We start from the raw sequence: 13,901 nt of genomic DNA, 5'->3' as shown, positions 1-13,901 counted from the left end.
GTTTCATGGAGTTACATTCCATCCAAGATTTTCAAATTACCGGATTATCTCGATGGAAGCTGGCGTAGCAAGCATCTAGAGCGCTTAGCGTCGGCTTGCGGCGAGCGCCGCGGTTTTCAGCTCGATTATGTCGACGCTTCTGACGCTTCCGTTCCTCTTCCTCTTCTTCTTCTTCTTCTTCGTCTACTTCTCCTATTTCCTTTAAACAGAGCAGGAGAATTATGCTCGTGACTCGGCGGATAGTTGAAATTCCTTCGTCCCATGAACGACATTTTATTCGCGACTAGAACGATCCCCTGTCACGCATACTGTTCGAAGCAGAAATTCTTAATAACTTCGCGTCGAGATATTTTAGAAATCTTTTCGTGCAACGTCTGCATTACACGAGGCGAATCACTGAAATGTTAAAGGTTAATATTTTCGAGATATCAAATTCACGAGGCGAAAACGTGTGTCGCAGATCACAGTTTTGCTGTTCGACCAAACCGCATAATCTAAAAGTAATTGTTGTCCGTTGGAAGAATCGAGTTCACTTTGAAAACCTCTTAACGAATTCGGTTAGAGCAGTTACTTGAAAATAAGAATTTCGCATCTCGTTCGGTTTAATGGATATTACCCTGTAACAATTTTAGCGACCTATCCTGCATAACACGCGATATCGTTGTCATTTTTCATCATGACCAAGAGACAGGAGTTTAAAGCGATAGGAAATTCGATTCGACCGTAGTTTAAACGTCTTTCACGAGGTGACCCTAGGAACTGGGTCGAACTTGATGCTCTTTTCCAACCAGCAAGCAAGTAAAGGCTTGCAAGCGAGATAAGAAATTGGTAGAGAGAAATATTAAATGGTTTAACGAGTGGTACCTCCTTTATGATATTGTATTTCTAGAAGATGCAACAACGCACTCGGAGAATGCAATTGCAAATTTTTATTTAATAAAGTTACGTAATTTACTTCGACATCGAAAACGCTTTACGATGTTTCAAGCCTAACAATTGCGAGATTGTATTGAATAAAAGTCCGTGTGACTCGCTTCGCTTGCACAATTTCCTACGGTACCTAAGCTTGCTTGAGAAAAACGGCCCAAGAATGGTAATTCGCGCCGCTTCTAACGTTCAGCTGACTGAAACGTCTCCGTAACAGACGTGAGATAATGCACCACCGAAAAACGATCCCTCGTAAGAAACGTCGATCTTGTGTCAATCGCTGGCAACTAAAAACGGAAACACTTTCGCGGGTGCAATGATCTCGAAGCCGTTATATCACTCGATTTTCTACCGATCGATCTCGACGTAGATTTTTATTCACCGTCGTGGAAAGTGCGAAGTCGTTCGTGCGGCACGCGTCTCGCGGACACAATTCGTCCGCGTTTTAGCGAGTGTTTCCCTTGTCTCTCCTCTCAACGACCGTCGGATCTTATTCTAAATCCTTTCGTCGAAAAAACGAAACCGTACGACGAGTTACTCGAGCAGAAAGCAATTTCGTGACGATAGAAAGTTCTGTCATTGATACCAGGAGCGACACGAACTTTTATAAAGCACTCCATCGTCGTTCAAATAAGGAAAATTTCTAGCAACTTTGAAACGTTAAATATAAATATTATTTATCCTGTTGTACGCGCAATTGTATATTTACTAAACGGTATGTCGTCTCTCGTCGATTAAAAGCATCTGATACCTGGGATTACAATTTCCTACAAAAGTACATACCATCGAGCGAAGCGAAAACATTTAATCGTTTGAATTTCATTTTACGGATTCGGTAAATACAGTTAACCCGATTACGCGAAAATTCAATTAAAATATTATTTTTTACCCTACGTAGCATCGCTTTCGTATTATATGTATACGGTATGGTGTAGAACTGTTTGAACAATGCTTGCAAACAGTAGACTTTTTCTATCGCGTCAGACGATCGTTTCAAGTTAAAAATACAAACAGTCTTTTAATTACGTAAAAGCATTTAAAAACTGCACGAACTTTTATAACTGCTTCGTAACATTCTGATCGACTGTATCTATGCGTGCAATTAATTCGAACACTTTTAAATAAATTACGTACCTTCTTTCGTTTCGTCGTACGATCTAACAACTGTTCGAACTTGGAACCAGTTTTATTATCCCGAGCAAATTCTGAGTCGAGTATTTCCAGTTCCAACTATGTCAGTCCGCGAAACGACCATGCTGAAGTCGTTGAAAAGCTCGATAGCCCGAGGTTGTTGCGAAATTCGTTCAGTCTCCGTCATCTGCCTCGACATCCCTTCTGCCGCGAAGAAAATTCGCAGTCAGAGTTTGAGTGGGAGGAGGCGGATAAAGCAGTCTCTGCTCAAGTTTAGCAACGAACGATCGACACCAATATCGGTGAATCAGAAACATCGACGATATGTGGCGAGGACCGGTCCTTCTTACCATTTTCATCTGCCGTGGCTTCACCGCGCCTTTAGGCCACGACAAACTGCTGCTGTCGGTGCGTCGTCGGAACGTTCGCGAATTGCCTCCATTAGCGATCGCTACGGAGATCGAGGATCTATTAAGCGCAGAAAACGCTCCGGGAAAGGATCAGGCACCTAAATCGCGTATGAAAAATGCATCCGGTACGTTGTTTACCATCCAACTAATTAAGTAATTATTAAATCGAACCTTTCAATGTCGAAAAACTAACATTTCATTTTAATATTAGCCAGAAGTTATATGTAAAGTGAACATAAATTTTGCTTAATTTTATTTCTACTTACGACGAAATTAACATAAATTGTAAAGTTGTTGATCGCACGCAGCACGAAATTTATGATTAAAATTCTCCTGTGTTTTAAAGTTTATAATCGATTCTACTTAATGAATTAACGAATTTTCATTAACTGATTAAATTCGTGGTTTATTTGCGTCCGAGAAGAATAAAATAAACAACGGCGCGGCGCGGCGCGGCGCGGCGGTAGCTTTTCAATTATCGCATAAAGTTTGATGCACGTTACCGCGATAGAATTCTACTAATAATACGTTTCGTTTCCAAGCAATCTCGATAACGTTGCAACAAATACAAAAATGTACCAAATTGTCAACAGCCGAGTGAATTTAATCACGAACAGTCATAATTAAATTGAATAGATTCCCTGGAAATTAATTTAGGGAATCTCTTTTCAGCTTTCGTTTAAAAATTGTTATTTTCTCGTTTTGCGTCCGAATTCTTCCACAAAAAGGAACGAAAAACAGAAACGGCAACGCATTCGGCGACAAGGATTCGCAGAGAGGAAGCCTTAAGCTCTGTCTCGAGTTTTTGCGAGGTTGGGGGCTATCGTAAGCGATAACGAGGAATAACATGGTGGTTTTAGGGAAATCAGACGAGGGAGGTTACTACAAGACGTACGGCAGCGACGCCGAGGGCGAGAAGGGTTACATGAAGGCAAGCTACAGCAAGGGTAATCATGGTTATAAGACCCTCGACACCTTCCACAAGCAGGATGGCGACAAGTACGCATTCGAGAAGCACACTGCCTACGGCGGAGCACGAGGTGACAAGAAAAGTAGCCACCACGACGATGCCGACTCTCGTTCCAGGAAAAGCGGTGATCACGAGGGTGCAGGTAGAGCGAAATTGTACAATGTAAAGCACGTAATTGCACAGCAACCACGGAGAACAAGGGAACCTGGGAAACGACGTTCCTTCCTAATTTGCAAATACGGGAACATGAATTTTTAATTGAACGAGACTTGATGGTGCTTGCGAGCGACCGGTTGCAATTTTACTTTCAACGAGAGACAATAATAAGTTTTATAAGAATATTATCGGATATTTTTCAATCTTGGTGGCGTGGTTAAACGAGGACACGCGATTGTTTGCGATATCCTATTCCACGAATCGTTACTTGAACTTCGATAGATACTCCATTTATATTTTCCGGGAATTTCCTTCGTCCTTGATTTGCAGAAACTTTTAATTGAGCGGTACTCGATGCTGTTCGTGGCACGACAGAATAACTTACGAGCGGATAAAATATAGCAATGTTCAAAAAACACTATGTAACCTTCGATGGAAAAATTTTACTACATCTAATAAACTTCTTAACGGTTCGAAAAAGTTATACGCCTCGAAATTAATGCGATCACCTCGAAACGTTGTTTCGTGCTCGTTTACGAACTGCATTATAAACTTGTCCAGGTACCATCGTCGATACTCATTACGCGGCTGATGAGGGGGATCTCGACGATCATGGCAATGAACACGTCGAAGCTAGTGATCACGATAGCTATTCCAGCAACGACGGTGCTTCCTATACGGATCATGGACCAGAATACTCGAGTTACGGTCACAGTGAAAGCTATACTGCTGGAGACGGAGACGATGGTTCTTACCAAACCCACAGCTCCTACTCGACGAACTACGGCGACGAACATGGAAACCAGGGAGACCATTACTATTAATTCTCCACCCACTGAATTGGTCTCTTGGGTTATCCACCATTTTACTTCGAGTTGCCTCTATGATAGAAAACTTTTATACGCTGATTGTTTTCCCGTAATTGTGTATAATAAGTCATCGACCTTTCGCGATTAATTCCTAAGTCGACTTGGCATTTTTCAATTATTTTCTTTGCATATTGAATAAACGTCAAATATTTTATAAAGTATTGTTTTTTATGGCTTTAAAAACGAACGATTGCGAGAACAATCAAACAACAATCGTAGACGAAACTACTCCAAGTCACGTCACAGGCCAAAGATAATAGCACCAACGATCGTTTTGTTCTTTGATACGATTATGATTGGTGTATTGTTACGGTCGAGCGTCCATGGCGTACAAGAGAAGCAATACTGTTATTAAATTTTACACGATAGATACATAAATATCCCAGTTTACAATGTTACGAAAAATCGATGTACACGGTGTTGCAATGCAATTATATTTCAGTATAATGTGGCTTGTTAAGACTCAGCGTTTCCATCAAACGTTGTGTTCCAGCCACCAACGTTTCGATTGTTACTTTGCAATAACACGAGCACAAATAATTTCTGAAATACATTGCGTACACTGTGTAACGAATTTAACGCGTAATTTTGATGCTGTTTAAAGGTGGTGCATTGTTATTACGAAATTTAATGATATCACGCGTGTACCGCGTTGATGAATCGATCTAAATTGCAATTAGTCGATCGAAACCTAATGTTCGTCAGAGCTAGTTAAATTAGCATTGTCCATCTATGATCGATAATGGGGAGGTAATTTATTCCCGATGGGTAATAAGTACTAGGCGTGCGTGTGTTCTCGGAATCTAACATGTTTGTTAATCTGGATAAGCAAACAATAAACGCTTTCGACCTTTAACGTTTAAAGATATTATACAAATAAGATGCATTTCGCCATTCAAAACAATAAATGAAGTCGATGTCTTGATCCTACTGAAAAGTATTTCTACAAAACTGTGACGGAAGCATTAAAAATAAATGATTATCGTGTAAACTTTTTGAGAAATCTATGTGAAACTTGTTCGGGTATGTAGCGTCAAAGTGAATGTTCAAATAAACATAGAAGACAGCATAAATTATAATAGTTGATACGCTCATCGGATAGAGGATGAGATGCCCTTTAAAATGAGCGTTTGTACGAGTCGATAGCTTTATTAGTTCCGGAGATATAGCGATTTTAGTTTCGCGTCGACGTGGTGGCTAGTTCCGGAAATACAAGGGTCCGAAGATTGTTTACTTTTTCGCAACGGCCTTGTCAAGGCCGTTGACCGCACGCGCACATTGAGAAAGTAGGTCAGTCGGCCAGACGGTCACGAGTCACGTACGAGACAGAGAGGTCCGGCGCGACGCGTCAAACGGAGACAGAGATAGTCGAATTAGAAAAATTATCCCTTTACATAAATTACGATATCTCGAAAACGGGAAATCGGATCGACAAAAACCAAAAGCCATTTTAAAGGGGAAGGTTTACCGCTTCTAATAATGCCTCAATTATTGATAAAGTACTTGTAGTTTCGGAACTGCACGCGTCTAAAGTTTTAATACTCTTAAGAAGTATCGAACCTATCGATTTCAAATTTTGTATACGTACTCGTGCGTATTTCTTTTAATAAATATAGGGTTAAAATTCCGTTAGCATCATTGAACGTGGAAACTATAGAGCCCTAGGACGTCGTTAGCATGGGCTTGGTCGACCTACGAAGAACTCGCTGGTGTTTGTTAAAAAGTACGCTCAGTCACGCGACCATCGCATCAGACTAGTTGTGGCAGCGTGCAACGCTTGACGCCCAAACGCCAGAATTCGTACCGGTAAATTTTGCAATTATTTATAACGAGGAAACTTTCGTGACGCCCACGGACAGGGAATCGGTTCGTTAATTGCTTGGGATAATTATTGTTAAACGCCACGCGTGACAAAGGATGATTCAGCTGTCATCGAGGCCTCTTGTCTGATTCGCGGTAGACTTATTGTTTGCGCGACCGTTGCACGGAATTCATCCAACTTTTCCGATTGATTCTCCTCCGACATTAACCGGTTAGTTAATTCTATTCACGAGCAGAAAGAAGCGTTTGTAACCTTCGTTACGTGTGACTTTAAAACTTTTTTAAATTGTAACATCTTTAATCGATTCCGGCATAAACGTATAGTTTATAGGAGATGTAAGCAGTGTCGCACAGTTTTCGAATTTTCGCCTCTCTGTTCGTTCCGGGTTAACTCAAAACGTATTGAACCGATTTTGATTAAACCACCACTATTCTATTCCGAACACAGAACGGGGCGAGTGGTGCAACAGGGTAAGAGATGATTTTACGTGAAAAAATAAGTGGAAAATTTAGAATGGAGTCTTTTTACACGGTACTCCGTTTTTCGAGATAATTGAAAGCTATTTTACTATCGCTCCTCCGGCCAACGTGGGTGAGCGAAGAATCAAATTAAAAAAAGGGTATAAAGAAAAAACCAAAAAAAAAACAAGTGTCGGCAGAAATTACTTGGACGCTGGCGAAGCCACGGTTAACAGCTACCAGTAAATAAAATCGTGTTTCATTGGGTGATAAAAGAGAAATTGCCAGCGCGAGACCAGTAGCACTTAGTGGAAATGTTTTCGAGTTATAAGGAACAGTTGAAGGCCTAATTTAATAGCCGGTGGCCTCTTCTTTTCCAAACGAAGGGGTGGATACTTCTCAACGGTTGCGAACCGCTAGCGTCCTTCGATCTGCTTACAAAGCAATCTCTCCATCTGGAAGGTCCAAAGGGAACGGCACCTAATCTAATCTCCGTTACGACGATGCCGAGTCCAAATCGAAGTTGGCAGAGCCTCCGGTATCCGGTTTTCTCCCTGTCTAAAGGAGCTCGATGGAACGCTGTGCAGTAACCAATCTTTATCTTGATTATGCAGCGCCAACGCCGGAGGAGCCAATCTCTAGCCGAAGAGCCTGCCAAATAAGGTCGTAAAGAGCCCGAATCTATCGATCACCGTTTCAAACTGCGAATTCGGTTCTCCTGATTTGCAATGGAGATTCGAGGACGACGATGCGCCCCGCGGAATAAGTAGCTCGAAAGAAAGGTCGATTTTGTATCGGGTTCACGGATGCCCAGCCCCACACCGTCTGGTTATTTCCGGATACTTTGTGGGAATCTTAATGAACGCGAACGAGCAACGTCCGGAAAGAACTAGACTCGAATCGTTAGCCAGTGTGGTATCGAATAATTTCCCGTTCGTCAATTAACAGATTGGAGCAGGTCTTTCTTGTTATCCGTGGGTATAAATTTTCTTACTTTACAACTGTCCGAAGGGCTTTCTGATACTATCGGGAGGGACTGCTTGTCCCGAATAAGATGAATATCGAAGAATAAAAATGATGTTAAAAACCGTGAAAAAAATTAATCGATTGCTATTCTAGTTACTTTTATATACATATTATTATTATTATTATTACGATAAAGAAGCACTTTATAGTTTGAAGAATACTTATAGGAGGTTCCACAACAGTTTTCAGTAAAACAATTTGCATTTAAGAAGTTGATATTTTCGAGCTAATCGCTGCTATACACACAGTTCCAAAACTAATATCATAAAGATATCGAATAGCCCCAAGATTTTGCAAAGTTGTAAAATAAAAAATAAATTGCTTTTGGAATATGGCGTTGTAAATGCCGCGGCATTTACGAGTCTAGGGGAAGATGAGACAAATTTATGTCACCGGTAATAAGATTAGTCTTCGATATTGAACAGTTTATCGGTGATTCGATTTCCGCTATTATGCTGTGCAGGTTCACCGTAGACGTGCACAAATAATTAATCGAAATATTAGAATTCGAATTTTATTAATGAAAATGGTGTTTTTTAATAGTTAGATATGCTCGGCTTAGTTAAAGGCTGTCAAAAAGCTGATTTGATACATTGAAAAACTTAGTAAATCGCTGCACAGTCCACAATTCCAATATTACAAACGTTTGTCACAGTCATGCACTGATTGACAAAAATATAAAGTACTGTTTCTTAACACTATAATAGAGTTTCGGCGATTTCATTTTAGAAAGTTCGTGTACCGAACGATTCTAAAAACTTGGAAGGGCTGTAATCAAAGAAAACTGTTACGTTGCTTAGTCCGAGCTATATTCTTGTCTTTAATTTTTTTAAACAACGCGTTAAATTGCATATTGCGAAATAAAATCATTAAAATGCTTCACCTCGATCCTGTACATATAAAATACATTGCAATAACAATTTTGATTGTACAGTACCAGGAAGACAAGGTGATTTATCGATCAGGCATGCACTGTTCGGTCAATTCGTCTCACCGTGGATTAAAAAAGCAATCAGTATGCGCTAATACGTTGGTCGAAGAAAAAATATGGACAAGCGTAACTAATAAAGAGAAACAATTTTCTATGGAAAAGTTTACACAGTAAAATCTAATCGTATTATTGTTTGCTTCGACGAATCGATGCGTAGCCAACGCGTACTTAAACTTTCTTATTCAGCTCGGTTATGCATCAAGATTCCTACTGCTTCCTGATCCCCTGTAACTGTCTCATCTTGTTCTCACTTGATGGACGTTCGTATTTCTATTTGTCATTTTTAATGCTTCCATGACGATTGTTATAAGCTCTCTTCTACGCTCTAGGGATTCTCAACTTTCGCTGGCTCGTGACATCCTTTTTACGAGGAACATTATCGAACCCGCACACGCCAATTCTCATGAAATTTGTGGAAGAGCACTTATAAATAGAATACTAAACTACCTTTGTAATTTGTTTGACTCGTTTAGAAGCAAGTGTCCCCTAAAACGCATTTCGATCGACGTAAATTTTGCTCAACCAGATTCGAGCGTTTCCTTAAATTCTCCGCGTCAGAAATACCGCTTTATTATAAGAACGAGAAAGTCCGTGAAAGGTCCGCCCCACCTGAGTTGGCTTATCGAGTCGACGCGACGCGATGCGACGAGACGCGACGCGCGGATGAAAGTGGAGTCGACGGAAAGGATCAAACTCCCCGTGACGAAACAATCGAACCGTGGATATTTAAGTATCACCCGTAGCGGCGTCGGTCATCAGTCCGATGATCGCATTGAAACCAGATCGAGATGCTGCGGCGAGTCCTCTTCCCTATTGGCGTCGTTTCGTGTTTGCTGCTGTTGCAAGCGTGTCACGCGCGAGAACCGAACGTTTCGCGCGTTCGTCGTGATGGCCAAATAACGACGGAGGACAACGTGCCGGAGGATTCGACGACGACCGTTCAGAATTCGAGCGATCAGGATTCGGCAGCTACGGGTCATCAGGGTCATCATCACGAGTCGGGCGGCGGTCACAGTCATCGGGCGGATCATCACGAAGAGCACGCCGCGGAAGGAGACAAAGGATACAAGAGTCATCATCATCGCGATAAGAACGACAAGGGTGAACACGATAAAGAACATCACTCCGGCCACCACGAGGAGCATGGAGGCCACAAGAAAGGTCATCACGACGAGCACGAGAAGTACGGCGAGCATCACGAGGGCGAGAAGGGACACAAGGGCGGGAAATTCGGGGAGAAGAAGGGGCACAAGAAGGGGCATAAAACCAAGGGCTACCACAACAAGTTCCACAAGGACGAGTACCACAAGGAGCACAAGTTCTACGACGACTACCATAAAGGAGGCCACCATAAGAAGCACGGGGACTTTCACGGGCACCACGAGAAGAAGGAGGGTCAACACAAGAAGGGCGGTCATCAACATTCCGGTTATCACGAGGACCATCAGGGCAAGAAGGGACACCACGATAAGGGCCACGTTGACGAACAGCATAAGGGTCATCATGGCAAACACGGTCACGACGATCATTATAGTCATCATGATTCTTACGGGAAGAAGGGTGACCAACAATCTGGGAAGAAGTTTGGGTACGGCAAGGGGCACAAAGGCTGAGCGGAAGCGTTCAAGACTGATCAAGTACGACGCCAGATGGATCGTCTTTCTCAAGACGGTCCAATTCTATTTTCAATTTAGAGCTGTTAGAATTACTTTTAACCGAGTATCGAATACAAGTTTGTTATATTGTAAATGATGCGAGTCTAAGCGTGGAAACAACGATTCGTTCATCGAACGACAATATCGTTATTCCCTTACGAGGAAATAGTAAATTGATACTTTTGTAAAAAAAACTAATAAATTTTAAATGAAATGCGTGCGAACCGAGACGAACGAAACGTTTCGCGCGTATCCTTATTGTTATACGTGTATTATTACGTTATAATTTACATATTTTCGCGTTTAGCGCCCCGAATATTTCGCAAAACGAAGGCGAAGGCGAAGGCGAAGTAATGCATCGTCAGGACGATATATTATGCCCGGCATTGTGTAAATACATTATGTAAACGCACGCGTACGTATAGGTGCTTACGAGAAAAACTATACACCGTCTCGTCTTGCTCTCTTTTCACCTTTCTTGCGGCTGGGCAAATAAGTTTCTCCGCGGCTCGTACTTGTCTCATAATGTCCACATTAGTCAACGCTAAGCATGCTGTTACTTTTTATCGAGTTTTCAATGCAACAAGTTACCTTTCACTTTTTACTTTTTCACTCGCAATTAAATACAATACTTTTGTTTGTCTCGAATAAAACACGAAAGCGTAACAATACTCTTTACGTGGAATTGTTTTAGACATCAACAGCGTTTAAAAATGCTAACAATTTCTGTCGTGAGTCGGATACTTTGTCGTTTAAAGCACAGTTTTTTGTCGTTTAGTAATATGTACGTCTAGTTTTTGCGAACAAACAAACTTTCGCGCGAATTGTTTCGAAAATATTTTTACGCGATAAACGAATTGCTCTTCGAAAACGTTGTTCTCGACTATAGCGAATACGCATACATAACTGATTTTAATCACGTACCGAGAAAGTCAGTAATACGCCAGTGATAGAGTTTAATCGGTCGCGTCGCCGATTCAATTGATTTTCGGATATTAATGCGCTGTTCGATGGTAACGCGTATTGCGATTTAACGCGGTTCAATTTGCAGATAAATAACACATGTTCGGCGTATTTTCATGGAAGGACTGCTAATAATTATGTTATTCCATTATAACACGAACGATACGTACTTCCTACATACGGCTTCAAATTCGCGTCTACGTGTCATTTGTGCAAACTGCACCTGTTCGCGATGCGGATCCGATGTGTAACAATGACGTCCGAGTATCGTATGCACGTGGTACCTTGATACAGAATAAAATTTGAAATCGTATAATATTGTGCAGAGTAATTTTTCATTTTACTTGCATTGGGTACCGAGTAAATTGTTAATGAACGTGACAACACCCCCGTGAGGCTCTCGCGCGAGTATCTTCCGCAATCGACGCGCGCACCCTGTCAGTTTATCAATTTTCCTTGATCCACCAGCTTATTAATAGCTCTACCGTTTACACGAGCGTTTCCATCGCGTTTCTTTCTGTTTACCTATCCGCCTGTCTGTCTGCCGTATAATTCCACACCTTCATGGGCTTTATTTACACCGGATAGCGGGTGGAACGCATCGAGAACACGTACTGGCGTTTGCTCGACGCCGCGTCTACATAATGACCAGAACGAAAAACAACGCGTTCATCGAAATTTGATGAGCAATTGAGTGGAAAAAGGAGAAACGAAAAACATAATAAAAAGAACCTCACACGAATTCCACGAGTTCGCTTTTAATCGAATGGACGTGGACACGCGGTTCGCGATGTAATCCGAACAATTTTACTATTTATGCGAGAGCATTCCGATACATCGGATGCCTGTTCTCGCGTCATGCAATAAATGTTTTTCCATTGTAAAGCATTTCACCGTGTCCGGTTTGTGAAATTTAATTTGATGCCGTCGCGGGTCAAACAGTTGGCGAAAATTTCATCAAATTTATTCAGAATTTTCAGTGAAAAATTAATCCTTTTAGTTGGTTCTGACGGGATCAGAATAATTGCGAATTAAATGGTTCGTTGTTATTGCGTATCGAGCTTGCATAGATTCCGTTATCTGGATCGATTCTCGATCCAAGTTCATTACATTTAGATGGAAATTTTAAGAGAAGATTAGTAGGGAGTTTGCAAATACGAGGAGGCAACAGATTGAAATATCGTGTTGCAGTATACGAGAAAGAACCAGAAAATGTGGTAGAGTGAATGATAAGAATGGACAGAAGGGATTTGGGTCGCGTGCTGCAGGAGCTGGTGTTACGAAATTCAGAGCTCAAGCATAGATACTACGTACGTACGAAGGTGTGGCGGAGCGAAGGACTTTATAATATGTATACTAGACAAGAGAAGCGTACGATCCACTTTTGTGTCACGTTGAGCCAGCCGGATTCATTGAGAAGTGGGATGATGTGGTTATATTTACTGGCTGAAAAAGAGGACAGATGATACGAAGCCTGAACGTGCTGCACGCTAGGCGAAACAGTTTTAGTTAAGTAAAGTGGTAGACAGAGTATCATAGTTACGCGCAGAGAGCATAAGTAGTTGGCGTAACTACAGATTTTGGCGACAGTAGAGAATGTTAGTTGGAGTAGTGTTTCTAAAACTTGGTTCGTCTATCGACTCTCTCGATAAAGGAAAACATTTAACGTAGCTCCTAAAATAGAATTGGTTTATCGATGAAAAGAATATGTAACGAGAGCTGGTGAATCTCCACTTTTCGCGTATCTTCAGGAGCCTGCTGACGGCACTTTGAGAAACACTGTGTCTTGGAGGATATCAAAGTTTTAGACGGAAACGAGCTGTTTGGAATTTGATCGTTCCATAGGACGACAAATTCCATGGGGGATCGAAGGTTACGCCAAGCATTTTCAGGGATGATTGAGCTGGAATAAGGGTTTAGTTTATTTTAACAGGAAAAAGTGACAAAACGTGAAAGTATAGGATAGGCGAGAAGAAGAGATGATTTGATATACCGTTCTCGCCTGTGTGACGAAAAGTTTTCGAAAGAAATCCAAGGTCTCGCCAGGTATTTTCAGAGATGATTCAGCTGGAATAAAGGTTTCGTTTGTTTTAACGGAAAAGAATGTGACAGATTGTGAAAGTATACAGGGTGCCCATCCACCCCACCCTCGTGATAACGTGAAATCGGTAGAAAAGATGATATTTTGTGAAGAAAATTGATATAAAACACGAGCAAGACGTACAGAATAAACCTTCGAGTCTAAAAATTAGGCAGCGTTTACTCATTTTCGTTACGCGTAGAAAGCAACTTTGTTTTTTAACAAATATGAAAATTTTTAAATCCTGAAAGCGATTATACCTGGGAAAAAGTTACGTCTACCGAAAAATATCTCCTTTGAAACAGAAGAATGTAGATGTAAAAACATTTAATGAAACAATCGTCGGTAGCAGAGATAAAATTAGAATGTAACGCCTTAGCGTGCGTGTTTCGTGATAAAAAACGGCCTGACGTACACTGTCGTCGACGAATTTTCCAGCTTCA

The 13,901-nt window shown here is 41.3% G+C and overlaps 2 protein-coding genes across 2 annotated transcripts; both read left to right on the top strand.

The window, feature by feature from the left end:
* The first annotated feature begins 2,382 nt into the window (after window positions 1–2,382).
* LOC143345117 (uncharacterized) lies at window positions 2,383–4,418 on the top strand. Its single transcript, XM_076771935.1, has 3 exons — window positions 2,383–2,593; window positions 3,329–3,580; window positions 4,156–4,418. Exons 1-3 carry the CDS (start codon window positions 2,383–2,385, stop codon window positions 4,416–4,418), a joined length of 726 nt encoding a protein of 241 aa, XP_076628050.1.
* A 5,116-nt stretch (window positions 4,419–9,534) lies between these two features.
* Window positions 9,535–10,600, top strand: LOC143340193 (uncharacterized). Its single transcript, XM_076761871.1, has one exon. The coding sequence runs from the start codon at window positions 9,549–9,551 to the stop codon at window positions 10,371–10,373; it is 825 nt and encodes a 274-aa protein (XP_076617986.1). The 5' UTR covers window positions 9,535–9,548; the 3' UTR covers window positions 10,374–10,600.
* The last annotated feature ends 3,301 nt before the right edge of the window (window positions 10,601–13,901 follow it).

This window comes from Colletes latitarsis, chromosome 1 (assembly GCF_051014445.1).
Source record: "Colletes latitarsis isolate SP2378_abdomen chromosome 1, iyColLati1, whole genome shotgun sequence".
Lineage (NCBI taxonomy): Eukaryota > Metazoa > Arthropoda > Insecta > Hymenoptera > Colletidae > Colletes > Colletes latitarsis.
This window is presented reverse-complemented; position numbering and strand designations above follow the sequence as displayed.